Source organism: Neolamprologus brichardi, chromosome 7, assembly GCF_056152115.1.
Source record: "Neolamprologus brichardi isolate AB-2024 chromosome 7, ASM5615211v1, whole genome shotgun sequence".
Lineage (NCBI taxonomy): Eukaryota > Metazoa > Chordata > Actinopteri > Cichliformes > Cichlidae > Neolamprologus > Neolamprologus brichardi.
In genome coordinates this window covers 33,276,394-33,302,845 of record NC_142110.1, presented here as the reverse complement: position 1 = coordinate 33,302,845, position 26,452 = coordinate 33,276,394, and the positions used below count along the sequence as shown (strand labels likewise).

The following is a 26,452-nucleotide window of genomic DNA, read 5'->3' as shown; positions in this document are numbered from 1 at the left end:
ACAGAGTGCACACAGGAGTGACTGAGGACGAGACACAGGTTGAAGAAAAAAACAAAAACAGGTAAAGCCAATAGGACAGAACGGAATAAAAAATAAGGCAAAACAAGACACAGGAAAAAAAAAGACAAAAAATTAAAATAAAACATAAGAAAAAAGGTCTAATTTACAAGTAAAAATCACTAATGTACAAGCAATAAAACACCAAATATATGAGAAAAGAATGGAGAAAAAAAATACATTTACAAGAAAAAAAATTAAAAAGAAAAAAAGGCAAATTTACAGCAAATAAAATGGTTAATTTATGAGGGAAAAATAGCAGAATTACAGGGAGATGGGCAAATTAACAAGAAAAAAACGCCTCAAAATTATGAAGAAAAAATAGTCAAATGTATGCTTCTGTAAGTTTCTGAAAACAAAAACTGTCAAATTTATGCAAAAAAAAAAAAAAACTTCATAAAGTTTTTGGTCATTGTTTTTTTTGTACATTTTTTTTTATTTTAGTCTAGAAAATTCAAAAATGTTTCTCTGAATTGTAATTAATTTTCTTTTTTCAACAACTCCAGAACTATGACATGCAGAATAACAAAAACACGATAATAATAAAAAAAATATTTCAATCAGACTTTAACACTGTGAAAAAATGTGAATTTAAGTCTTTTTAGCTGTTTTTATTTTCAAGGATATTAATGTCTGACCAGATACAGCATAGAAAACAATGCTTACAGGGTCAGTTCATCCCCAGTGCAGAAAAACTCAAGTCAGATATTTGAGTGAACAAAGCCAAAGCTGTCTGCTACTGATGGGTCGTTCGCGAACGAAATGGCTCTTAGAGTCGGGTCTTTGAAGTGAACGAGGCGAGCCGGCTCTTTATTGGGAGCCATGAGGGTTTTTTTTTATCCTTTCTCTCACCCTCTCTCTCGCCCTTTTTTCCGCTAAACTCCGCACGCGGCCTGTACTTTGCGCTGGGCAGAGGGGGGAGGGGCATTAGTTACACTCCCAGTAGCACAGGAACAGAGCCAGAGAGAAAGAGGGCGAGGGACAACAACGTCACATTAGAAAGGTAGGCAGATGATAAAGGACTCAGAAATCATGCAGGCCCATATGACAGAGAATGTGCATTTTCTTTTTGTTTTAATATGGATGGATGGATTTTAATTTATATTTAATTGTGTTGTGGTTTGCAGTGTTTTGTGTTGTTTCACGTTAAATTTGTTTAAAAGGAAAAAGCTGAAAATTTAAATAGTTAAAAGTTTAAAATGTAAATAGTTGTTTTTTGTATTATATGATTTATTTATTACATTTTATGTGGAGTGAATAAATAAAGTATATTTATGGTGGACCTTAGAGACAAAGCATGTACAAACTCCAAAACGCGTAAAAACTCCAAAACATGTAAAAACTCAGAATCACGTACAAAAGACAACAGAAGTGCTCCAGGATGTTAGGGCGCAGTGTTGAGCTTTTATTACCTAGTGGCTACACAAGCCAGGAAGTATCAACAACCGGATTTGGTGTGTGGTAGTAACAGGTAAATGAACTTTTTTTTTTTTTTTTTTTTTTAATTATTTGAATAAATATGAGTGCTTGTCTATAAATACACAAACAATACACACATGCTTTCAATTGTGTAAGTGATCTGGGTAGCTCTGTTTTGGAAGTTCAGTAAACGCTAGAAATGTGTTTTGGAGTTTGTATATGCTTTAGAGTTTGTACGTGCTTTGTCTCTAGGGGCCATATATAAACATATATAAATAAAACCACTTTTTTTTACATTAGTAATTCCTTTTCTGCATAATTTTATATTATTGTTAATGATTAAATAATTAAAGCAACAAAACAACCTGAAGAACCGGTTCGGAGCCGAAAGAGCCGAATCTCTAAAAAGAGCCGGAAATCCCATCACTACTGTCTGCATTGCTTCATACTACAAAGGGAAAATGAGAAAATATTTTTCAGTAATTGGGAAAACTGACCTTTCGCAGCATAATAAAATTACACCGAAACAGTAGAAGCTGGAAGCCCTCTTCACAAATTCAACCTTTTCTACACGTCAGTCCTGTTTATCGGAGTCAGTATAATTGGACAAATTGAATGTGACGCTGGTTGTGTCTTTCCTGGCTATCAGCGTCTTCCCTGCCAAGCTCAGCAAGCGAGCTCCGTGCTGAGAGTCCCTACCAGGAGAACTGATAGGTTTAAGAGATTCAAAAAGGCAAACAGGAAAAAGAGTCATGTTCTGGAAACGGCTGAGACAATTTCAGATAAAAAGCTGTTTGTAATTCATGACACACTGCACTCGACAGGAAGTGCTTATGTATCAGTGAGAGTGTGTGTTTGTGTAAGAAAGGGGGAGGGAGTGAATCCATGTTTCTAGTATTGTTTTCGATATTCCAATGAATCATTCTAGTGCTTATTTGGGGTCTGAGTTTCATATCGAAGCAGGAAGCGTATGTTTTCTCCTGAGCAGGGCAGCTCTGTGAGATTATATCAAGTGAAGTGACACTGAAGCGCATCCGATGGCATCAATCCATCACGGCCAGCTTGCACTGAGGTGGTTTCAGCCGAGTGCAATACGTCTAGGATGAAAATCAGCATATTTGACCAAAGAAGTTGCAAAAAAGCAACAATATAAGTGACAAATGAACCTCGTCTGGATTGTGTGGGAGTGATTTGATCAGATTTGTCTGACAGTGACTGAACGACCCACTAACTGTTCATAATCGCTCCCTAATTGCACTGAATTTATTATGAGTTATTTTTTTAGTATTTGAGTGACTGAGTGTGTCCATTTATTCTCGATATGTGAATGAATGAAAAGGAGCCAACACCTGATGCTGCTTAAAATGAGCACAGAGATAAAAAGGAGAAATATGAGAAAGAAGTAGATTTATTTTAACTTTGGGAAAGCGGAAGCAAATATTGGGCCCATTCACCTAAATTTAAAAGCCAGAAGATTTAAACATATTTTCTAACAGTTTTCCACCTTATTTGGGTTTTTTTGGAACCCTTTGGGAATTTTAAATGGTGTAAAATGACCCTCTTTGGCATTCAGAACTACCTTAATTCTCTATGGCACAGGTGACTCCAACTCCTCGAGGGCCGGTGTCCTACAGGTTTTAGATGTGTCCTTGATCCAACACAGCTGATTTAAATGGCTAAATTACCTCCTCAACATGTTTGGAAGTTCTCCAGAGGCCTGGTAATGAACTAATCCTTTGATTCAGGTGTGTTGACCCAGGGTGATATCTAAAACCTGCAGGACACTGGCCCTGGAGGTCTGGAGTTCAACACCCTGCTCTATGGCAATAGATTCAACATCTCCCGTTTCACCACATCCCAAAGGTGCACTGTTGGATTAAGATCTTGTGACTGTGCAAGCCATTAAAGCACAGGAATGAGAAAAGAGAAAAGCACCATTTCTCTGGGTAAAACTGCCTTGTTGAGGTCAGAGGTCAATGGCCATCTGCAACAGTATCTCAAATAACCGCTTGTTGCTACCAAAGTTTGCAGAAGAGCATCTATGAACACAGAATGTAGCAGCAGAAGACCACACTGAGTGTCACTCCTGTCAGCTAAGAACTGGAAAGGGGGCTGGTTGTGGTGTAATTGTTTAAAGATTTATTTCCTGGCACACTTGGGTCCTTGCTGTGAGGTGACACCACCAAACACACGGTACTCAAATGAAAATGTGGCTTGTTTAGTTACATGAAACCATAAAACACCGTAGATAGAAAAACAATATTTGGGATTTGGGAGTTTTTACACACACCGTTTACCTTCAAGAATTCACTGAATCAAATTTAAGCTTGTTCACACTGATGAATGATGTAGCCTGCCTTAATTAATGGACATGAGTGCAGCTAATCAGGTAAAACTAGTCATTCATGATTTCCCCCCGATTTGTTTTTACTTGGTTATAGTGTTTTCCAACTCTTTCTGTGTGTGGTAAATGGTTAACAGAAACAAGCTTAACACGATATTTCAGTTGAATTATAGAATTAAAAATAAAAAGAAATAGGAATGGCTGGTATAAAAAAATAAAGTTACGGATGTTAGTGTCAACAGGCTGCTGGGCATATTAATATTTCACTAAGTCAAAAAATGTGAACAAAGCAACACTGTGAGGATAATATTTCATACAGTAAGAAAGTGTGCTGTGTTAAAGGAGTAAAAAAATCAGGATTCAGCAGATTAAACACAGCTCCTGCGTGACTGCAGAGCTGTCAGGGGGTTGTAATGTTTTGCCTGCCAACTGCACTCGATCTTCCCGTCCTGTAACTTGTGGCATAAAGATCAAAACACAGGTCATGGTTCATTACTCTGAGAGGCAGCTCGTTGCTTTCTGCAACTCATGGTGTGTGGTAGCTGGCGTCGCTCCGTGCAGCAGGAAAGAAACTGATTTACAGGCGAGCGCTGATTTTCACCTGTGGCTACCCCTTTGACAGATGTGTACTTAACATAGACTTTACGGTTATTGTTTTTACTTTCTTTAATTCACTTTGTGATATTGAGTGAAGGTGGGAAGGTTTACTGCTCGATAGGGTGACTGCTGCTCTGTAATCAATAGCCAAAGTAATCATTTTCACGGCCTTTCATTCGCTTTAACAGAGGGCGTCAGTCACAGCATGCAGTGGGCGTGCAGTTGAATTCTCTTTATGGAAAAGAAAAATCATTAAGCTCTCCTTTCCTTTGTCTGGGTTTCTCTTCAACATCAGTAACTGCTGGCAGAGGAAAACTTGGGGAAAACACAAAGGTAGGGCACTTAATTTTCCAAAACGGACAAAATTGACGTGACTAGAAAAAAAGACGTGGTATCCTTAAAAGGTCCTCCCAGGTACTCTGCAATCACAGAAGCTCCACCTACATGCTGTTAATGAGGGGCATCCAATTAGAAGAAAGTTGATTTAAAGATGACATTAGCTGCACTACTGCCCAGCATAAGATAAATAAGGATTTCTGAGTCGAAGAATAAAAATATAGAGCCATAAATAAGCATGGATTATGGAATGAGTATGGAATCTGTATGCTCTAAAAACAGCTGTTTAGGGTCTGATTCCACAAACTTCTGTATGGCTGTTGTGTGTTTTTCCTCTCAGTTTGACCTTTCCTCCGTTAGCAGTGTAATTCAGCACAGGATGAGCCCGGTGATGTATAGCTTTCCATTTGAAGTGGCCTGAAGTAGAGAGGTCTGTATGACTGATAACCATAGAAGCACTCAGTGATGCGCTTGACAGCTGAAAGCTAATTCCCTCCTCACGTGTATGACGCCCTTCACCTCTGAGGCTCGTACGCTAATGCACTGTTTGCTGGTTGTTTTCATTAGGTAAATGTATGTTGTTGACATGACGTGATGGATGAGCTGGTATATTTAGTCTGTGTGTGTGTGTTAGGGGGAGAGCCGAAGGGTGTAGTAAAAAGAGGGGCGTTCAGCAGTAAATTGTTCGTTTTATCCCACTTTTCACTCTGCTCTTCATTGATTCCCGATACTGTTTCCCACCAGGTCTGTGTCTTTTGTTGACACTGCTCACACACACACACAAACCCTAATGTAGCCACACATTTTCAGCCAAAATGTTACTTCCTGAAGAATGTTTAGCCTCTTTGCAAACAAAAAAGCACTCAGAGACAACGTCCTAGAGCCAAGATTGTGCAACTATTGACATTTGTTTTAAGAAAAGAAATGCTTGTTGTATTTAATCTCCATGTGCATTTAAAAAACATGGTGATACCAAACATAAGATCCAGGAAGTTCATGAGACAAAAGGAATCCACAAGGAGCATAAGGACTGAGAAATAAACATACAGAGCACAAACAGACAAACCAGACCCCAGGAATACGGTGGTTCTGACACTGATGCTGGAGCCGATTGCGCCAGATGCTGAATGGCAAGTTTCAAGCCTCGTTTATGGTTATCACATGCACTGAATCTGTCATCATCACAGCTCTCTCACTATTTATACCAGTGCTTAAGGAGGAGTCACTGCAATCTCCTCCTGAATGACAGGAATAGAAGAAGTAAAACAGGAAGCAAAGTGACGTCAGTTACTTCCGCTTGGAACTTTTATTGTTATGACTCGGCTCAAAAGCTGCAACATAAAGTGGAGACGGATACGAGACTTTTAGAAACATAGCTTCCACTTTAAACCACTTGAGAATCTCAGCTTAAAATGACAGCCCAGAGAGCCCAGAGAGAATAAAGGCGAGAAGTGGCATCTCCACCAAGCCAACCTCAGGTGTCCCTTTATCCAATCAGGTGTAGGCAATGGTCAGTTAAGGCTCTGCAACACCCAGAAACTGTAATTGCTGAAAGGCTGGCGCTACACTGGAACAGTTCTGCTGCGATTTGTTTTTGCTGTATATTTGAAAAGGTCACAAAGAAAGGGAAAAGTTTATATATCAAACATGCCAGACCTCTAAATTATTAAAATTTTGGTTTTTACAACAAGAACAGGATATTTAATCAAAAAACCATGTCGAAATAGTTGGGGAGGTCACGTGTGGAAAATCTCAAAAGAGGGAACTCAGAGAGGAGAAGACACAGGCAGTGGATATGGATATTTTGCGGCGGTCTCGAGGGACATTTTGGCCTGGTGTTAGTTTCAGCAGCAGGATCGAGCTGACAAATCTCCAGATCCATGCATTAGGTGTGACTCTTTGACTAGACTGTCTGCTCTTACCACAGCGTCCTTACACTCTCAAGAGACGCACACAGATGGAGCCTGCCTCTCTCTATCTCAGTAAGGCACGTAGTATGTAACTGCTTATCTGCACGAAATGGAAGACAATTCCTCAGCGTCACTGGAGAGTCAAAGGAAAGGTGGAGGTCTGAAAAAGGGAATTTCAAAAAATGACAAGCAGGAAGCAGACACATCTCTCATCCTTTGTATAAAAGATGCAGGCTAAATGTTTTATTATTACCAGCAAGTTTTTGAGAGAGCACCTGTAGCTGCTGCACAGAGCTCATCAAGGCTAGACTACCAGATGGCAGACACCTTAATAACCGAGGGCTTTGTTTAAAAAAAAAAGAAGCTAAGTTACAGCCTTAAATGCATCCCTAAAGCTTTGCACAAATGTGAAATTTCAGTTCCAAGAATGTCGATATAACCCTGATATTTAAAAATAAGATCTATTGTTAATAACACAAAATCAGAATCAGAGAAACATTTTAACATTTCAATGCATTTGCATGTGGATGGAGACTCTGTACATCTGTCTTAACTCTTATTGTCAGTTTCATTCATTTACAAAATAGAGCGGTTCGATCCTGAGATGACACAAGTCCCTTTGAGGTTGAATCAGAAAGGGCATCTGGCATACAAACTCAAATGTGTAGCTACCCGTGTTAACTACTCTGTGTGAATAACGGAGCAGCTGAAAGTCGTTTTCTCCGTAAATTAGAGACAAACACAGTTTACTGATAGTGCTTTTAAAATTTTCAATAGAAGACAAGACATTATTAGATGTCTTGTATTAAAAGTTGGACCTATAAATTCATTAAAGTGAATTATTGTAATCATGTAGAGAAAATCTGAGATAGTGACAGCCTCAAATTACAGGCTTATTTATACATATACACAAATATAGAATATTTATACACAAGTGGAAACAGCCGGGCCAAAATAAGACACAGGTGTAGACAGTTAAAACAATGAAGTGGGGGAGGAAATAAAGTATAAAGTAGAGGAGATGGTTCTTGTTTTATTTTGGTAGTCAGCTAATGCGGTGACAAAAAACCCTTATCAGCTTTCAAAGAAAACAAGGACAGCATTCAAACACAAATCAAAGGCAAAGGAAGAATAAATCTCATCAGAACCAAAGACAAGCCCATAATAATCCAGCCTCAAAATAAAGAAATCAGGACCCAAACACAGGGAAACTAAGACCAACCATTACAAACCTATAAAACAAACAAACCCAGTGGTTCTCAGTCAGAAAAAAATAGAGAAAATGAGTTTTCTAATGCTGTAATGATATTCCACCAACTTTGTTTCCGCTAATGATATAAAATAAAGATTAAAGACAAACATGTGGTGTGTGGGGCACGGGCACTTTATGGAGCTTCAGAAGTAGTGCATGCCAGAAAAAGTTAAGTGGCCTGTGAGGGAGTCCAGGAATGATTGTGAAGACAAACACAGGAAGTTAAGGTGCAGGTGATACAAAAAGAAAAGCTTCTACCAAACTAAGAAGGAAACACTAAAATCAAAACAGGAACTAAAACTTGATAATGTCACAAGAACTCAGGATCTTGGGGTTTCCATGTGATCGAGCGCTACTTGCCAGAAAAGACTCTACTACACCATCAAATGTAAATGACTGCCGATGGAAACAGACGTCTTCTTACAAGTGATATTTAATTTTCTCCCTGCTTGTGCCAAACATTCGATATATTCATTTAAAAAAAGAATTAAAAACCTTGTACCAAACTGAATTGTCCCTTCTCTTCTCAGCTTCCAGCATTACTGTTAGTTTTGGATGAATGGTGGGAAAAATATGGATGTTTGTGATGCGCGCTGCAGTAAACAGTGGTTGGCCTGTGTGATTGCATTCAGTGCATTGATACTCATCAGTCTTTCATGTCTCCTTCTGATGTTTTGTACTTTAAACTTAAACATGTGGGTGTGTGTAGGATCCTTGACCCAGCAGACACGTGGCAGGATGCCAGACATTGATGCTTTTAGCCGCCATGGTGGTGTGGCTGACTCACCTTCTTGCTCCGTCGGAGTAAATGCGTGTACCAGCATGCTTGTGTGTGTGTGCGTAAGCATATGAATGTAAAAATCTCAAGAGAAAAAAGAAAAAAACCCACACATTATACAATACATGATTTTTATAATTATAAAATAAATGTGAAGGGCAGCGGTAATAAGGAAATGGAGACCCTAACCTTTAGAAGGGAACAACAGCTGCTCTGTATGTGTGCTATATGCTGAAAATAACATATAAAATAATGGCTGCTGCAGTGCTTTTATTGTGTCTTACCTGTTTAACAGTGGTGGTCATGTTTGAGGAGGGAGAGCTACTCAAATACTCCAAATAAGACCTCTGAATTATAGTTTTTACCTCTGTTGTTTACATTTAGTGCCATTTAATCTGTGAAGTCTCAGCATAAACAGTGCGAAACTGCTAAACATAGTTCAGTAATTCCTTTAGTAAAACAAGACCCCAGTCATATGTTTATATGCTAGTGCTAAAAATGTTTCTGCCCTCTATTTCTATTAATTTTTACATTACAGGCTTTGATTTTCCACTTGTATTCACTTCACTGTGGTGTAAGCTTAAACTCTGATTGAAAAGTCCAAAAGAAAAAAAAAAGTCTAGAAAATAGAGCACTAGGGACATGTTCAGGTGGCCAGCCCCTCAGGTCTGACTGCAGGGTGAATCGACTCGTATCTCATCAGATCCAGGCGATGTTTCTGAATTCCATGCTGCAGTCATTGTAGAGGTCTGGCTCCTCACTTAGGACCAGATTACCTTGGAAGACCAGAAGGAGCTGGCCTGCCATGGAAACCCATGCCATGAAGCTTCTGGCTCACACTTTTTGTGCTGATGTTAATGCCAGAACAGATTTGGATCTCTGCAGTCACTGTTAGCAGAGAATTGTTTACTTGTATTTACTCTGCAACCCCAACGGTTATTCCCTTGAGACCTTACCCTAGACTTTACCCCCCTGAGACTTTGTGGTTGAGTTGTTATGGCTGCTAAACACAGTTGATTGTGGAATATCATCGAAGGAAGAAATTCCAAGAACTGACTTGTTGGCGTGCTATTATAGTACTACGCTCAGTGAGCTGTATGAAACAACTAGTTCATTCATACATGTCTGTAAAGACAGACTTCAATGCTAGGAGCTTGATTTGATACAGCTGCAGCAACTAGAGTAAAAACACATAAATACAAAGATTAAGGAGTGTCCCCCAACACTGTTGTCCATATAGTGTAACTCTTGAGATCAGAGCATGCAAACCCCTCCACCGCATTAAATGGGGATTTATCCTTCAGCAGAAGATCTAGGTTGCAGCTACATTAAACCACACACCCAACAAGGTAATTGCATACGCAATACACATAATGCACCAGCACAAGCACAAGCATAAACGCCTCCAACGACGTCAGCCACTTGCGTAGGTTATGTCACAGGCTCTTCAAAGAGACACCGCAGGAGTCTAAATCAGGCTGAAGGTTGTGACTCATTGGCAGGGTTGCAAGCGGACAACAACAGCTGAAACTGTCTTCCTCTTCAGTTTTTTCTTCCCTTCTCTGAAGGGCATCAACACAAGAAGGGACCAGCAGCAAAGTGGCAGCCACAGGGCGTAGATTGCCAGTGACAAAAAGCAATGATGGGTGAAAAAAATGCTTGTGATGCAAAGTCCATGTTGACTGAAGTGATTGAAGCAATTACCAGTGAGAGTGATTGATACTCTTAATTGACAAATGAGGAGGTGGTAAATACATTAGAGGTTTCCCTAGACAACCTCTGGCTGAAATATCCACTACTAACCAGTCATTAGCTACAAAACATGATGCATGATGAAGGAATTGCTTTGTAAGTGGACTAGGCTTAGGAGACATAGTCATTGAAAGATATCAGATGAGGTGGTTTGGACATCTGACGCCTCATAGGTCCACATGTCCAGCTGGGAGGAGATGTTGCGGCTCACTCAGGACATCCTCAAGAGATTTTGTCTCTGGGTTATCCTGGGAATACCTCCATGTTCCACTAGAAGAGCAAGGGACTGCTTACCCAGAACCAGACGAGCATTGGGAAATAAATGGATGGCACTATATTAAATGTTATGTTCATGTTATGTGTGTTTGTTTGTGTGCTCAACAGAGAGGGCAGCACCAGTATTCTGAACAACCTGCTGTCCAGGATGGAGCAGTATGCCAACAACCTGGAGAACCTGGTGGAGGAGCGAACACAGGCTTACCTTGAGGAGAAACGGAAAGCTGAAAACCTCCTCTATCAAATTTTACCACAGTAAGAAAGAAGAAAAAATAACAGCGTTCATATTTTTAGCCCCACAGCCAAAAGCTTAAAACTCCCAGTGAACTCGAACACAGCAAATTGGGTGTCTCAATGACACTTTGTCATTTGTGTTAAATCCCTGTATTAATTAAAGACTCCGAATTCCTCCCAGTGCTGCATTTTATTAACGGATACACATTTCCCCGCGGTGCCATCTCACTGTAGATGAAAGGGAACACAGAGAACTGACAGGCGAACCGCTCATTAAAGTGAGCCGGCAGATCAGACGTGATAGCGAGTTTAGGCATTTGGATAACACCACAGGAACAAATCCCATCTTTCTTACCCACTTATCTGCTTTTTCCTGCTTCCCCTCCATCAAAGCCAGACTGTCAGAGAAAGGCCTGAGAGGAAGGACACATTTCATTTCTCACCACACGTGTGAATTGAGTAAACTTCTTTTTTTGGCTTTGGTATCATTCGATTAACAGGAAATTAGCGTCAGCAGAATTAGCAAAGATAAACTGACATCTGGTTATAATTGAGCCTCTGGGGCATTGATGTAATTGTGATTCAAAGAAACATATCTTTGATTATATTTTAATTCAAAAACTTAACATAATTAAAATATATACATCTTGTTTCCTTCCTCCTTTCTGATTCTTGCTTTCTCTCTGTCATTGTTTATGCAGCTCTGTAGCAGAACAGCTGAAAAGAGGGGAGACCGTGCAGGCAGAGGCATTCGACAGTGTCACGATTTACTTCAGCGACATCGTGGGCTTCACATCCATGTCTGCAGAGAGCACGCCGCTACAGGTACACGCCGATCACTGCCTCATCGCAAACCTCAGTTTTGTCTGCTTCTGACAGCATTTAAGTGTTAACTTTTCTGACTTTCAAGCTAATCTTAAAGCTTTTAAAAAATCAGTGGTCGTGATCGCAGTTGCAGTGAATTCTCCCTTCTCTACTCATGCATGAAAAGTGCTCACCGGGTCTCCATCTACAGTGTGTCTCATAGTGTGTGTTCCCACACATAGTCCGCGACTGAAAATAGTACAGTTGTTAGATGGTAGAGTACGTTGACTCAGAGTTGAGTCACGTTATGCCACCACATATCTCCCTCTCACTTAAATACCAAAGTGGTTTCTAGACTTCATCTGGAAGATATGTCTGCTAATGGACAATATCACACAGTCAGGTGAACTGGAATCACCCTGAGAAAAAACAAAAATATGTTTCTCTTCCAGTGTGCGGAAGAAAGGGTTATGTTATTTGACAAAGCTAAAAAAGAAAGAATAAAAAAGGCCTTGTAGACCTTTTTTCCAAAGCAGACATCTTGACTTTTCACATGGAAAGCAGAGAAAGCACAGATGTTTTAATTGTGGCCGCATCCCCTTTACAGGATCTCGTAGATGATGGATTTACCTCTGCTGTGTTAGCCCATCATCCTAGAGACTGGTTGGCAACCTACTGGCAACCACCAGTCACTAGGGAAAAATGATTATTCCCCAACTAGTTGGAAAGTGGGGCAGCACGGTGGCACTGTGGTTAGCACTGTTGCCGCACAGCAAGAAGGTCCTGAGTTCAATTCCACCATCAGGCCGGGGTCTTTCTGTGTGGAGTTTGCATGTTCTCCCCGTGTTTGCGTGGGTTCCCTCCGGGTACTCCGGCTTCCTCCCACTGTCCAAAGACATGCCGTTTGTGGGGATAGGTTAGTTGAATAATCCAAATTGCCACTAGGTGTGAATGTGCGAGTGAATGACAGTGCGAATGGTTGTCTGTCCCTGTGTGTTGGCCCTGCGACAGACTGGCGACCTGTCCAGGGTGTACCCCGCCTCTCGCCCTATGACAGCTGGGATAGGCTCCAGCGCCCCCCGCGACCCTGAAAAGGATAAGCGGAAGCGAATGGATGGATGGATGGATAGTTGGAAAGTGGTATACCAGTTGGGGAAGATGTATATTTATACAGTCCTGAATGGAAAAACATAACTGTGATTGCTTTGGTCAATAGTTGATTGCTAAGCAATAGTAAAGTTGAGCATTTCAACATGAGACTCCATGGGAATTCAATTTTTGTGGGGAGCCAGCCCCAAGTGGCCACTAGAGGAACTGCAGATACACATTCCTTTCCCCTTTGCTTGATACCCAAAGGAAAAACTGTTCCCTGTTACACAATAAATACTTATAACTGCTTACAAACACCTAATTTCTATATAAAGAAGAAATGCATTGCTTAGAAGACAACAAGGGTTAAAGAAGAAGTAGTTTCAGATATTACATCTATATTCCTTCTAATAAAAAAATGTACTTCGGAGGTGAAGGAACTCTTTTCTTTCCCCAGCCCTGGTTAAGCTCTGGAGCCAATCCTGTCAGGTCACACACACACAATGCCAAAATCCCCCTGTCAATCAAACTCTTCACCTCATCTTGACCTGTAATTATAGCGGCTCTCTGTGCACCCAAACAGCCATTTTCAGAATGCTGTAGATTATTCCTGAGGATCATCATTCACCCAAAGTGCTTTTTTTGGACATGTGATGGATGTCACCTGCACCCAGAGTCAGCCAGTGCGGATTCTGCAGTAAAATGAAGGAGTCAGCTGTCTTGCCTACCATAAGATTTTCTCTATAATGAAGCTATATATGGTATAAATATACTGTATGCAGCTGAAAGGTGTGTGGATTACAGGTATATGTGTCGGGCCACGGAAATCATTAATCTGGTGTTTAAGTGGCAGCTGTTTTTTTTCCTACAGTGTAAATGCCACAGAGAAGCAGTAATTTAAATCATGTAATCAATCAATACTTTATTTATATTGTACATTTAAAGACCAGAGGTACACCAAAGTGCTTCTCAATAGTAAAATATGAAATAAAATCAATTACATATGGATACGATAGTAGAGTACAAACACATTTCCAGACAAAACAAAGCACAAATTAACCCGGGAGTACTATGTTAAAAGAAATATTTCACTCCTAGTGTTGAAAGTTGTAATTATCAGAGCTTTGATCAGCAGCACAGCAAAGAGCAACGCTGTGATGAGTGGGTCATTGTTTTGTTTCTGATGCTCCACTAGCACACTCAGTGACATATATACACATAAATCAAAGGGTGTTTTCAGGTTTTTCCACAATATTTCACACATTGCGTTTGTACTTCCACGACGACAGCAAAGTCGGTATGCAGTCAGGTATTAGTATCATGGTTTCTGTAACACTCAGCTTCACTTTACTACAAGGAAGGTCTTTTTAGATGTTGTAACTTCTGTCTTCTCCACAGCTGGCTAAAGGTCCAACAGCATGAGCAAGAGTAGCCCAGAGACAACTTGTTTGTGACACTGCTCCCTGGTGACAGTAGACAGTGTTGGGATTAAATAATTTGCAGTGCCTGATTAACAGATACGACACATATATGACACATACATAGAATGAGGATCTTGGTTATTTGGGAGGAGCTCAGTGTGGAGCCACTACTCCTTCACATAGAGGATAGTTGAAATGGCGTGAGCATTTGATGAGGGCCCTGAGCCCCACCTAGGTGAGGGATTTTAGTAAGGCTATACTTGGGTAAAGCTAGGACACAAGCCAGTTGAGAGATTATGCTTTGGGAACGTCTTGGGAACACCTGAAGGATATGGTTGGACAGAAGGAGATTCAGACATCTCTGTTTACTGGCAGTTCGTCGTTATCACTTTTGTGAATGGAGGTTTGTATTAAAAATGAGTCACAGCTGCTGGCTCGCGCCATGCTCTGGTGTTGTTGTGCACCGGGTTACAGTTTGTGAGAGGGTCAGTGCAGGAGCTCAGATTCCCAAATGGCAGAGAAAGTGACGTTCTGTAGAAACGTCCTTATTTCCTGGATGCTGGTTTGGCTTACAGGTCCAGGAGGCAGCCATATGCTGCAAAGCTAAATGTGACGCTGACCTGAAGCCGGTCACTACGTGACTTCCCCCAATCTCTCTCTGTCCCCATTTCGTCTCCTCTTCGCTGCGCTAATCTCATCTAATAAAGGCAGCAACCCCATCTCCCCCAAAAAAAGAATAAAAAATTATTTGTTACTTGTGTTAATATTAGTTCTGCAGTGGTCCTAATCACAGCCTACAGACAGCTTTGCAGACTGTCGTCCACATGTTGTAGCTGTTTGCCTTCGCCTAGGGGGCAGTATCACAAAAAACCTCTCCTGGCGATTCTTGATTGTGCTTTTGTTGTTGTTGTTGTTGTTGTTGTTGTTGTTGTCACTGCAGATCATCATCATCATTGTATGGAGGGCCACAAGTGCCAAAGTGAATTAAACTAATGCATAATTAAATAATAAATTAAATGTCATGAATTAAGTAAAATTGGGAATAATAATTACATATATAAATCACTATAAACTCATTTGTTTTAAAACGTTTAATAAATTTCCAATTTTAATTTTTTACACATTTTGTTCACTATTTATTGATGTATTTAGCTAATTTATTTTGACACCCGTGGCCCTCCATACTTTGTGCTTCTCAAGGTGCTTTTTTAAAAATCTTTGAGATTTTTTCTCTTCGTGGTAACTTCCACTGTCGCTCCCTTCTCAGTTCTCTTTAGCTTATCAATCAATTAGCATCTGACCTACACTCGTCCAGTGTCGAGCTATGTGCTGCTGATTTTTGGAAACTGCACACAAGCACGTTTTCAAATCTCCCTATGTAGACCTACACAGTGGACACAAGCGCTGTGACATAAATTCACCATTAGACTGCTGCTCCCATGGCCCAGAGCTTTATAAGATGTAATTTAAAAAAAATTTTTTAAATATAAAATCTGTATAAAAGATTTTTTTTTTTTATAGAGAGCACATCTTCATATTATCAGGTTTTACCATAAGATAGAAAATACAGCTGTAATTTACATGATGTCGGTTATACTAGTCATTTAATTTCATGTGTCTTTGAATTAAGCAACTGCATGAGCTTTTCTTTCATAAAGGGTTTGTTTAATGCATCCTCTGCTAAAGGAGGTAATAAACAAAGCACTGAAGCACCTTTTCTTAATATTTAGAGAATTCAATAAGCTCTTAATCCAGCTGCCACGCAGATGCTTCCTGGCCACTTCCCAAGCAAAACCTAATACTTAGAAAACTCAAGAACTTGACAACAAATAGGTCAGAAATTATATCCTGGTTCATCACAGTTCACTCAGGACCAAATGTCCCTGCTTCAAATGTTTGGTTTTTTTTAGGTTCAGAAAACAGCTGTAAAAAAAAAAAAAAGGAATAAAAAACCGAACATCTAATATGAAGCCCAAATAATAATAATGGCCTCTGAATAAACAGCCAGCCGGTGAGATTACCGCTACATTACGAGCCAATTCAATTTCCTAAATTTAAGACAGATTGTGCGTTTGTAATATTCCATCTGTGGATTTGATTTATCGTCTCGTATTTGTGTTTTTCAGTAAGCCTCAAAGCCTGGAAATCGTCCAGGGACAGAAATAATGCGAGTGGCTCTGAGGTTTTTACAGACGCGCTCGTCTCCCAGTCTGTCAGCCTTTCAACAAAAGAAAACAGGGCGCCCAGTGCTGGATTTACAGCGTGCACTTCTACATTTTTCATTAACTCATAATGCTTTGGGTTGAGAAACAGGATATGAGCTAAAAACTTCCACCTCTTATCTTTTCTTGCTGCACTGAAAACACAGAATCATGAAAACTTCTCTCTCAACAGGTTGTCACGCTGCTCAACGATCTGTACACATGTTTTGATGCAATCATCGACAACTTTGATGTATACAAGGTACGTCGGGATAATCAGTGAAGAGTCTATTATACTAGCTTTGCATAAGAAGGACGTGTGTAGCCCCTCCCTTCATCCTCTGTCTGAAATAAGCAGTTTTATCTCCCTTTCAGCCAACTTATATAGGCAAAAATCAAAGCAGATAATGTTAAAACTAAAAACATCACAGCAGCTCATAGAAATAATTAGTTGACTTATTTACTCGAAGGTTAAAACTGATCTTCTTGTGATTGGTCCCTCAGGTTGAGACCATCGGCGACGCCTACATGGTAGTGTCTGGGCTGCCGGTGCGGAACGGTAAACTCCACGCCAGAGAGATCGCCGGGATGTCGCTGGCCCTGTTAGAGCAGGTCAAAACGTTCAAGATCCGACACAGACCCAATGACCAGCTGAGACTCAGGATAGGCATACACACAGGTGAGTCTTAACTCACAAGGTGGTGGCCAGTGGAAAATGTAAAACCTGCAGGGTTCCAGTTTTCTTGTTTACTTCACCACAAAAACATGTTTTGGTGCAGTTTTAGTATCAGAAGCTTCAAGGTTTGCATTTGCAGCAGGATTTAGTAACATGCAGGTAAACATAAACATATGAAGAGCAAATGAGTGACTACATCTGTAATGAAATGCCATCAACAGTCATCGCAATAGTTTTGCTTTAATTAGATGTGCTTTTCTAAACAGGGACCGTTAGCTGGATGGAACAGGAAGCCTTATCCTCGATATTAGAGTTGGGAGCTTCTGTATAGTCAATATCCAGTCAATGTGTGTATATGTGTCTTTCTGGCTGCTGTTACAACCAAATTTCCCCTTGTGGGACAATTAAAGGATTATTCTATTCTATTCTAATATCCAATACTATCAGCAGCAGGGAGGTCACAGGGGTATCCATTATTATTATTTGTTATTTGTGCCAGCATTACTGTTTCTTCTATGTTTTTCCTGCAATTTAAGAGTGGGAAGTCAAATTCATTTTACATCAGGGCCATCCGTGCAAATCCATTTAGCTGCGCATTTAAACCCTGCGATATCTCAATATAAAGAAGTGCAATATCAACAGCACGTCTCAGTTTTACAATATAATAAAGAAACGCTGCTCTGCTTAATGGAAGAAATTTTACAGCATGACTCTTTGTGTTAAATTAAAGGTTCTCATTGCCCATACTGTCCTTTAATTATAAAGCAGAAAGTTTTTTTAATTAACAAAAAAAAATATTTTATGTATTTATTTAATTTATTCAAAATATTTTTATTGAGTATTTGTGGATATAGTTTACAGAGAAAAACACAGACTGTTTACAATGAATACAAAACAGAACTTCTCATGTTGGAACATTGTTTTCCTCTCTTATTATTTGTATTTATTTAATTTAAATGAAAACTGTTTGTTTGTTTGTCTATTACTTTGGTAATTACTTTGATATTACTTTGGTGTAGTATGGACACCTATGGTTGAGGCCTTCATTAATAGGACGAGCTGTAAAATTTATGAAAATATAGTTAAAAGTCCAAAATGCATGTTCTCCTTCACATTTTCCAAAGATCTCCAGTGGGCCAGATTGGAGTTTTTGCCAGCCTGATTCTGGCCCCGGGCCTTATGTTTGACACATGGGATTTAAGGGTATACCCCAAAGCCCTCCCAGGGAAAATTCTGTAATTTACCTAACCCTGAAACATTATTAGGTGTGCCAAACAAAAGGCCTGGGGGTCAGTACTGGCCCTGCAAGCACTCGATTCTGGATGACAGTGGAAAAATTTGAAAGAAGGCAAAAACTTTGGACTTTTAACTGTATTTTTATAAATTCTTCCTACTGATAAAGAGTTGGTTAGACATTGCTATTTATACTACAGGAAGGTAATTATGTAATAAAAAACAAAATTGATGACAGAAAAGTTCCTGTTTTTCCACTATCTAATATAGAAACTTTTTTTTTTTATAATAGATAGCTAATACGTAGTTAAACTTCCTTAGGCTGACAGAAAGGGGGGTCTATTTAGTCCAGCCCACTTAAGATCAAAGTGGGTTGTATGTGGCCTATGATATAAAATGACTTTGGTGATATAGGCCATGCAATTGACCACCACCAGTGCCAGCATTTTGTACTTGTGCTGGTGTGTCTGCACTGCTCGTCAATTTCACCACTACAAAACACCAGCTGGTGGTCGAGATGATCCATTCTCTCCCAGTCAATTCGACTGGTGGCAGAAGAAAGGCGTAGGAGGAAACAATGGTACAGAACGGGCAATCACAGTCAGTAGACACCAACATGAAACTACAGACTGGCAGATTAAATTTAATGCTACGCTAATAATAAATAATAGTACAATTATAATAAGATTAAATCCATGGATAGGAAGACCAGCAAATAGTTAACAATCACTTCGAGGGTCATCGATGATCAGAGTGATTATCGGAAACCCTAAAAAATTGCCTTGAAAGGTTAAATAAGTCGACAATACCCGATCAGATCACATATGGGACAACTGAATAACAAAAAGCGGTAGGTACAGTTGCATTGGTCTCTTCCATGCTCGCCCACTTTTTTGAGACTTTTTTCTGTTGCTGTTATTCCATTGATGTGGCTATTTTCCCCACCGTGGCAGAAGATCACAATCTCATTATTAAATGCTCTTTGAGTCTATCGAAAGTTAATTGGCCCCAGATGGGAAGCTCCCTGGTAACAAGTGACCTTTTTGAACAAATCAAAGATTCAAAAAGCTGAATCAGGCTACCTGAATCCTGCAATTATGACAGCTTGTTCAGACATTATTGGGAACTAAGCAAGGCACATTTCTCTGTCTCCACACACTCACTCCTCTTAAACTAGATGAGCGAGGCGCTTGTAGAAAGGCTGAATTATTCTAACTGCTTTTCATGCAATAAAATTAGTCAGCCTCATGTGTCTCTTTAAGTCTCTGGGTTCTGATTTCCGAACGCCCCCACTTAAATGCTTTTTAATAACTGTTGAGTGATTCTTCATGTGTATCCTGGCAAAAACATAAAAAATAAATTAATAGTTTTTGGACTATAAAAGAAACGTGTTATCCAGGGCATGAGATTAGCTAACAGTATCCAGAGCCTTTGTAAATTCCATTCTTCGAATACCCAAACAGATGGAGTTTAAAGGGGGGGATGTTATTCTTTTACTCATTTTCTGTCATATATGCATTGCCAGAGTGGTGGAGGCTCATCTTAAACATGACAATGAAATATGTACAAATAGATTCTGTGAGCTGAACAGCTCTAAATGCTTTGTTTAGAGTATTTTTTCTACTCTTAGCTCCGTATGATGTCAATGAAAAAGGACACTGCTAATATGGTCATCTCAGCAACTCTGTGCTCCGAAGTGGCTGATGAAGAAAGTTAGCTTAAAAGGAGAGGAGCTAAAATGTCTTACTTCAGACAGCAGATGAATGTCTAAAAAGTCTAAAAAAAGACCCCTCCAGTACAGAGTCCAAGAGTAGAAATTAGGAGCTGGAAATGAGCACAAGAGCCCCCCTTGTTTTGTTCTTTTTAATTTGACGTAACTTATAAGAAGCTTCTTGCACAGTATTTAGACTGTGTCAGCTCATAGAGGCACTGTTTATGTTCTAGTTCAGCAGCTGAAACGATCCAACATGCATAGGCTGGCACTCAGTGTCGTCACTGTAATTTAGAGCAGTTTCCTTTCACTCACACCTCTGTCTTCATATTTAACATTTCCCTGAGGTGCGGTAATGACAGAGCTTCCCAGCTCCTCAGGTATGATGATTGTTTTTCCTTGGTAAAATCTGACTATATTTAGTGTTTGTTTTACAGGCCCAGTGTGTGCCGGCGTGGTGGGACTGAAAATGCCCAGATACTGTTTGTTTGGAGATACTGTCAACACGGCATCCCGGATGGAGTCGAATGGAGAGGGTGAGTGTCACTGGGTTTTTCCTCTCTGCTGTCTGTTGGATGTAAAGCTGGCGTCACTACATAAATCTGGGTTTTCAACAGAAGGAGTAACACGCTTCGTACAAATCTTTGCAATGTTGATGTTAAAAAGGACTCGCAGCTTATTCTTATTCTTGTATTGCAGCTGCTCTGTATTTAATTAACTTTTCACTTCTTTTGTGCACTGCTGGTGATAAGGTCCATAAAGAAAAACTCAAACAGAAACAAAGCTGATAACACAAAGTCCAACGGTAAGCAACAAAAGGAGAAAACAAAAACTGGGAAATGTGAAAGCACGGAAGACAGAAATTAGAAACAGGAGGCTACCAGGGAGAAAAGGCAACTCTGACAAAAAGAAAACCGGAGACAGGACTAAAGGCTTCTTTCCCATTTCTCTAATCAGTGCCTCCTCATCTCCTCAGTCCTTCTCCCTGTCACTCTGTAAGTTAATCTCAGTACCCCAGGATGAAGGATGTCTTAAATGGATCATGAGGTCAGAGAAGAGAGGAGGAAGACACCGATGCATTTCCTTTTAACTTTAATGTAGAGGTGTGGCAGACAGCTGGAATAAATTAACCATAGTGACAACTCATCGTAGATGAGCAAACTTTCTTTACCTATTTGTTGGTGTGTGAATAAAGCATCAAGCCATATTATTAAAAGTACCCTTGAATTTAAAAAAGATACCATAAACACATAAAACGCAAGATTAGCCACAGGTAAAAACAATGAAGGTGGGGCGGACATTCACAAAGGAGGGAAACAGAAACAGGAAATAAAAGAAAGCTTATCTTCAAATTAAAATAGGAAATAACAAAAAGACAAAAGTTTTGTCAATTTCTATTACCAAACATGGCCACAGAGACAGGAGAAAGACAAAAGATGAGCAAAAAGAAGACTAGAAGTAACTGAAAACCAAGACGACCAGTGCAAACATGCTACATTATGATAGCGGGAAAAAAATAAGCTACTATTAGATAGAAGAAAAAGAACAGAATACGAAACACAAAATAAATGCACGAACAAACTGGCCAACATCTAGCTTGATGTGCTTCTTGGCTTTTGGAAATCACACCAGTCTTAACAAAGCAGATAAAATTGTGTCGGGCGAATCCGCACTGTAGCGTGAGGCAAATTTAAAATTGAAATATTTACACAAACACAGGTTTGCTTCTGTTGACATCAGACAGGGGGAAATAGCATAAATTCTTAAAATGAACTGAGCTGCATAAAAACTTTGCTTTGTGTTTGGTCTGAACGCGACATTAGTCTCTTAAGGATGAATTATTGTGATCCAGTTGATTTTGTCTTTGAATCTTACTGTTGGCTTTGCCTTTAATTTGCCACCCATCTGTACATATAGAAAATCCCAAACTTGGTACTGCATTTGGTTTAGTTGAATATTTGAAAAGCTTTTTTAATGGGAAACTGAAATGAGAACTTTTTTAACCTCCTAGGACCTGGTGTCCACATATGTGGACATCACATTTTGGGACATCTAGACCAAAATACAAGTTTTCTCTACAAGGGCCTGATATGCACTTACGAGGATTATACTGCCACTGTTCTATCAAAATTTGAAACAAATGTCCTCATATGTGGATCTCATTTTTCTCACAAACAAAAATTAGGTAAAAAATAAATAAAAATCTGGTAATCCTTTGTTTTTACATTCTTTAGGTCCCAATCAACCCAAATAGCAAAGAAAAATTTAAAATGCATGCCATGAAAGAGTTCGGGTCTTAGGAGGTTAAGCATATGATGAAGTATACAACTTCAGAATAGGCTGATTTTTTAAAAGTAAAATAGCTTTAATGTTTTCCAAGTTACAGACCTTCCTTGTATATAGTAGTGGGTTGAAATTTGGCGTCTTTATATTCACTTTATTTTTTTCCACATCTAGCTTATGTTTTTTAATGCTTAAACTGATATAACCGTATATTTCTAAACAAATCTCAATTTGTCAAATTGCAAAATCCACAGGGATCCCACAAGGATCTATCCTGGGCCCGTTGATGTTTAAATTATAAGTAATGAAAAAGTAGTCAGAGCTTCCCACCTCACCCCTTTAGAATAAGCTGATTTTTTTTTCTGAGATACAGGACTCACCCCAATTTTGAAAAAATGCCTTTTGGGTAAACTGTAAAGGGTTATATCACCATGTGAGACACAGTTATAATCAAACATTTACTTATAACCATCATGCGCATGAATTTCAGAATGATTTTGAGCTTGTAATGATTTCTTTGAACTGTTCTTTTTCCAGGGTAGAATGATTGTACAGCATGCATCTTTAATTACTTTAGAGAAAATCCAAAATTAAATTGTGCACTGATATTTTTTTTATTAATTAAAGACGTGTGCTTTAGCTGTAGCTGTAGGCTGGCAAATCGAGAAACAACACTGAGGTTGACATTTTGGACGTGTCCCATTGAACAAACAAGAACCAGACTACCAGAATTAACAGCAGTAAATAACAGAGCCTTTATCACCGCACGCAGGACCTGTTCATCTCTGTCTCTGACTCATTTCTTAATGAGTTTTGATGGAAGCACTCCTGAAGAAAAAATCTGATTTGTGAGCTAATTATAAGCCGCGGTGACCCGCTGCATCTGATGCTGTTCGTGCTGACATTTCTTTTCTTAACTGGCAGTGACAGCAGTAGCGTGTTATGAATCAATAACTGGATATTTTGCGAGTGAATCTTCAGATGTATTGATTAACTGCTGAGGTCCTTCCTGTTTTGTGCCTCCTCTGCTAAATAATTGATGGCACTTACAGCTAAGGGCCCTTAGCCAGCGATTAACAGTGCAGCATGAAGCTTCATGGGCAAGAATCGCATCTCACATCCCTGCACTGTGTGCATTATTAGGACAAAACAATACAGATTTTCATCACCGTTAGCATTTTGATGCATTGGCTCATCTCCACAGTTTTCCTGTGAGCTGTTATCTTGAGGTTGGAGATGAAAGCAGATATGTGAGCTGTTATTTGTCATTCACGCTGTGTTTGCTGTCTCTTCTAGCCTTAAAGATCCACGTGTCCTCGGCCACCAAAGAAGTGCTCGATGAGTTTGGTTACTTTGATCTCCAATTACGAGGAGACGTAGAAATGAAGGTAGGAACCGTCATCTGAATGAAACCAAATTAAACCTTTGCCTTAAAAGTGAGTTCATATGTATTGTGAATGTTAATAAAAATAAATAAATATGTCACTGATAAACCTACAACAAATGATTTTCATTATAGATCAGCCTGAGGATTATTGGTTTAATTAACTGATTAATATGTCAGCCTGTAAACTCAAGGCTGTAACTATCAATGAGGATGCTGGGATTGATTTTAACATCCCAAGGAGGAGAGATCAATATCTTTAAATGAGACAAGTTCTTAGGTAAATAAATGAAACACAGCAGATGTCTTGTGTTTTTAACCCTCGAGCAACAAAACTATTTTATTAGCAACTAAAATCCTTTTTTCAACAGCGTATTTGTGTTTATAATATTCATATCATTTCTTTTATCTATGACTCGTATTGTTAAATGTTCAAACGTCATTATGATTTTCTGGAGTCACATGGCAGCAACTCAATGCATTTAAGTATGTAGACATGGTGAATATAAGATGCTGAAGCTTGAACCGAGGATCAGAGAAAAATTGTGATTTAGGTGAGTTTGAACGTGGCATGGTTGGTGATACCAGAAGGGTTGGTGTGGATATTTTAGAAACTGCTGATCTTCTGACATTTTCTCACAGAACCCCCTCTAGGGTTTGCAGAGATTGGCCTAAAAAAGAGAAAATATTCAGTGAGCAGCAGTTCTCCAGGTGAAGATGCCTTATTGATGTCAGATGAGAATTTCCAGACTGCTTCGAGCTGATAAGAAGGCAACTGTAACTCAAATAACCACTTGTTACAACCAGGGTATGCAGAAGACCATCTCTGAATGCGCATGACATCGAAATTTAGGGTAGATGGGCTACAGCAGCAGAAGACCACACCAGATGCCACTCCTATATGCTAAGGAAACTGAGGCTGGCATTCACAGAAAATGGGACGACAGTAGATTCGAAAATATTGCCTGGTCTGATGAGTTTCGATTTTGCTGCCACATTTAGATGGTTGGGTCAGAATTTCGCATAAATGACATAAAAGCATGGATCCATCCTGTCTTTTATCAACAGTTCAGGCTGCTGATGGTAGTGTAATGGTGTTTGGGATACTTTCTTGGCACATTTGGGCCCCTTAGTACCAACTGAGCCTTTTTTAAACACCGCAGCCTGCCTGAGTAATGTTGCTGACCATGTCCTTATATTTATGAACAGAGCGTACCCATCTTATGATGGCTGCTTCTGTCAGGGTAATGTGCCATGCCAAAGCTCAAATCATCGTTGTGATGTTCAAACAGTTTTTTTGAACATCACAATGAGCTCACTGTACTCAAATGGCCTCCACAGTCAACAGATCTCTTCTGCCTTTGGGATGAGGTAGAACAGGTTTTGCATCCTGGATGCGCAACTGGCAAAAACTGCAGCAACTGCTTGATGGTTGCAGCAGTTGATGGAGAATGGATCAAAATCTCTGAGGAATGTTTCCAGGTCGTTGTTGAATCTATGACATGAAGAATTAAAGCAGCTCTGAGGGCAAAAGTTGTTCCAACCCATGTATGTACCTAATAAAATGTAGATAAACTGGTTACCTCGTATTAAATCTAACTTGAAGGTAAAAGCAGCAATCAAAAGTGGTTTAATAATTTTGAGAGGTAAATCATTTAGGAGTAAATATCCTTTCAAGTTTATCTATAGTCAGAATATATAATTTAAAGTGTCATATGTGAGCAAAGGGAGACTTAAAAGCTTTATAGTGTCACCTTTAAGCAAAGGTCAGCAGAGGATACCAACCCCTCCACTCTTCATCTCCATTGATGAACTTATTGATTTCTGTGTTTTTCCAGGGCAAAGGCAAAATGAGAACGTACTGGCTTCTTGGGGAGAAGACTGATGTGTATGTTATCTGAGAGGCCTGCTGATAATGTGAGAGCAGCAGTGGTGGAGACGCCAGCAGAAGCTCCAGTGGCCGAGCCACTTCTTTTATTTGTTCTAGAATAAGTCTTTAATGGTGATTTCCCTGCAGAGGAAAGGTGAATGACACCCTACAACAACAACAAAGAGGGAATTCCAGGTATATTTATTACCTGCATACTGAAACTGCAAAAAAAGCGAGATTAAAACTGTAAAGTTGTTTTTGTATGAAGAATTTCTGTCCTGAGAGTGGGTACTTTTCACTGATAAATTCTTATTTTTTGTGCTTTCTATATTAAAATTTGTATAATGTGTTTGAAAGTCAATGATGTATTCCTATTTCCATTGAAGTGTGCAGGCACGGCGCTGCAATCGATGTCACTGCAGGAGGTTCAGTCGTGTTACACAGTGCAAGATAATATGTATATATGTATATCCAAGATACTGTAAAATATTTTGTTCAATAAACTCAGTAAAACACACTTTTTTTTAATTTATGGACCAGGGACTATTTTTACATTATTGGATTTCTTTTGTGGTGTTATTGATATTTGCTTTCACAAAGGGTGTAATGTGAGAAAAGAGCCCTTTGTTTCCAGCATTACAAATCTTCCTGACAAACACCCACTTTCAACTCAGAAGCAATTCATAAATGACCTTCTACAGTCCCCCCCAAATATCGAGTGTCCCTCTAAAACATTGCATCTTTTAAAAAAAATTAAGTGCAGCAACCAATTTACTAGAGAGGCACTCTAACCTTTGCTGTTAACCTTGGAAGATTAATTGGTTA

The 26,452-nt window shown here is 39.4% G+C and overlaps 1 protein-coding gene across 2 annotated transcripts in view; it reads left to right on the top strand.

The window, feature by feature from the left end:
* npr2 (natriuretic peptide receptor 2) overlaps positions 1 to 26,138 on the top strand; it is an 84,640-nt gene extending 58,502 nt beyond the window's left edge. Inside the window, exons 16-22 of one of the 2 annotated variants that reach the window (XM_006803484.3) lie at positions 10,830 to 10,976; positions 11,657 to 11,780; positions 16,664 to 16,732; positions 16,975 to 17,149; positions 20,528 to 20,626; positions 23,670 to 23,761; positions 25,596 to 26,138. In XM_006803484.3, the coding sequence (XP_006803547.1) occupies positions 10,830 to 10,976; positions 11,657 to 11,780; positions 16,664 to 16,732; positions 16,975 to 17,149; positions 20,528 to 20,626; positions 23,670 to 23,761; positions 25,596 to 25,658 (769 nt within the window). In that variant the 3' untranslated portion in view covers positions 25,659 to 26,138. Of the gene's footprint in view, positions 1 to 10,829; positions 10,977 to 11,656; positions 11,781 to 16,663; positions 16,733 to 16,974; positions 17,150 to 20,527; positions 21,545 to 23,669; positions 23,762 to 25,595 lie in introns of those variants that run through there. The other variant, XM_035913246.2, reaches the window with a different exon arrangement.
* The last annotated feature ends 314 nt before the right edge of the window (positions 26,139 to 26,452 follow it).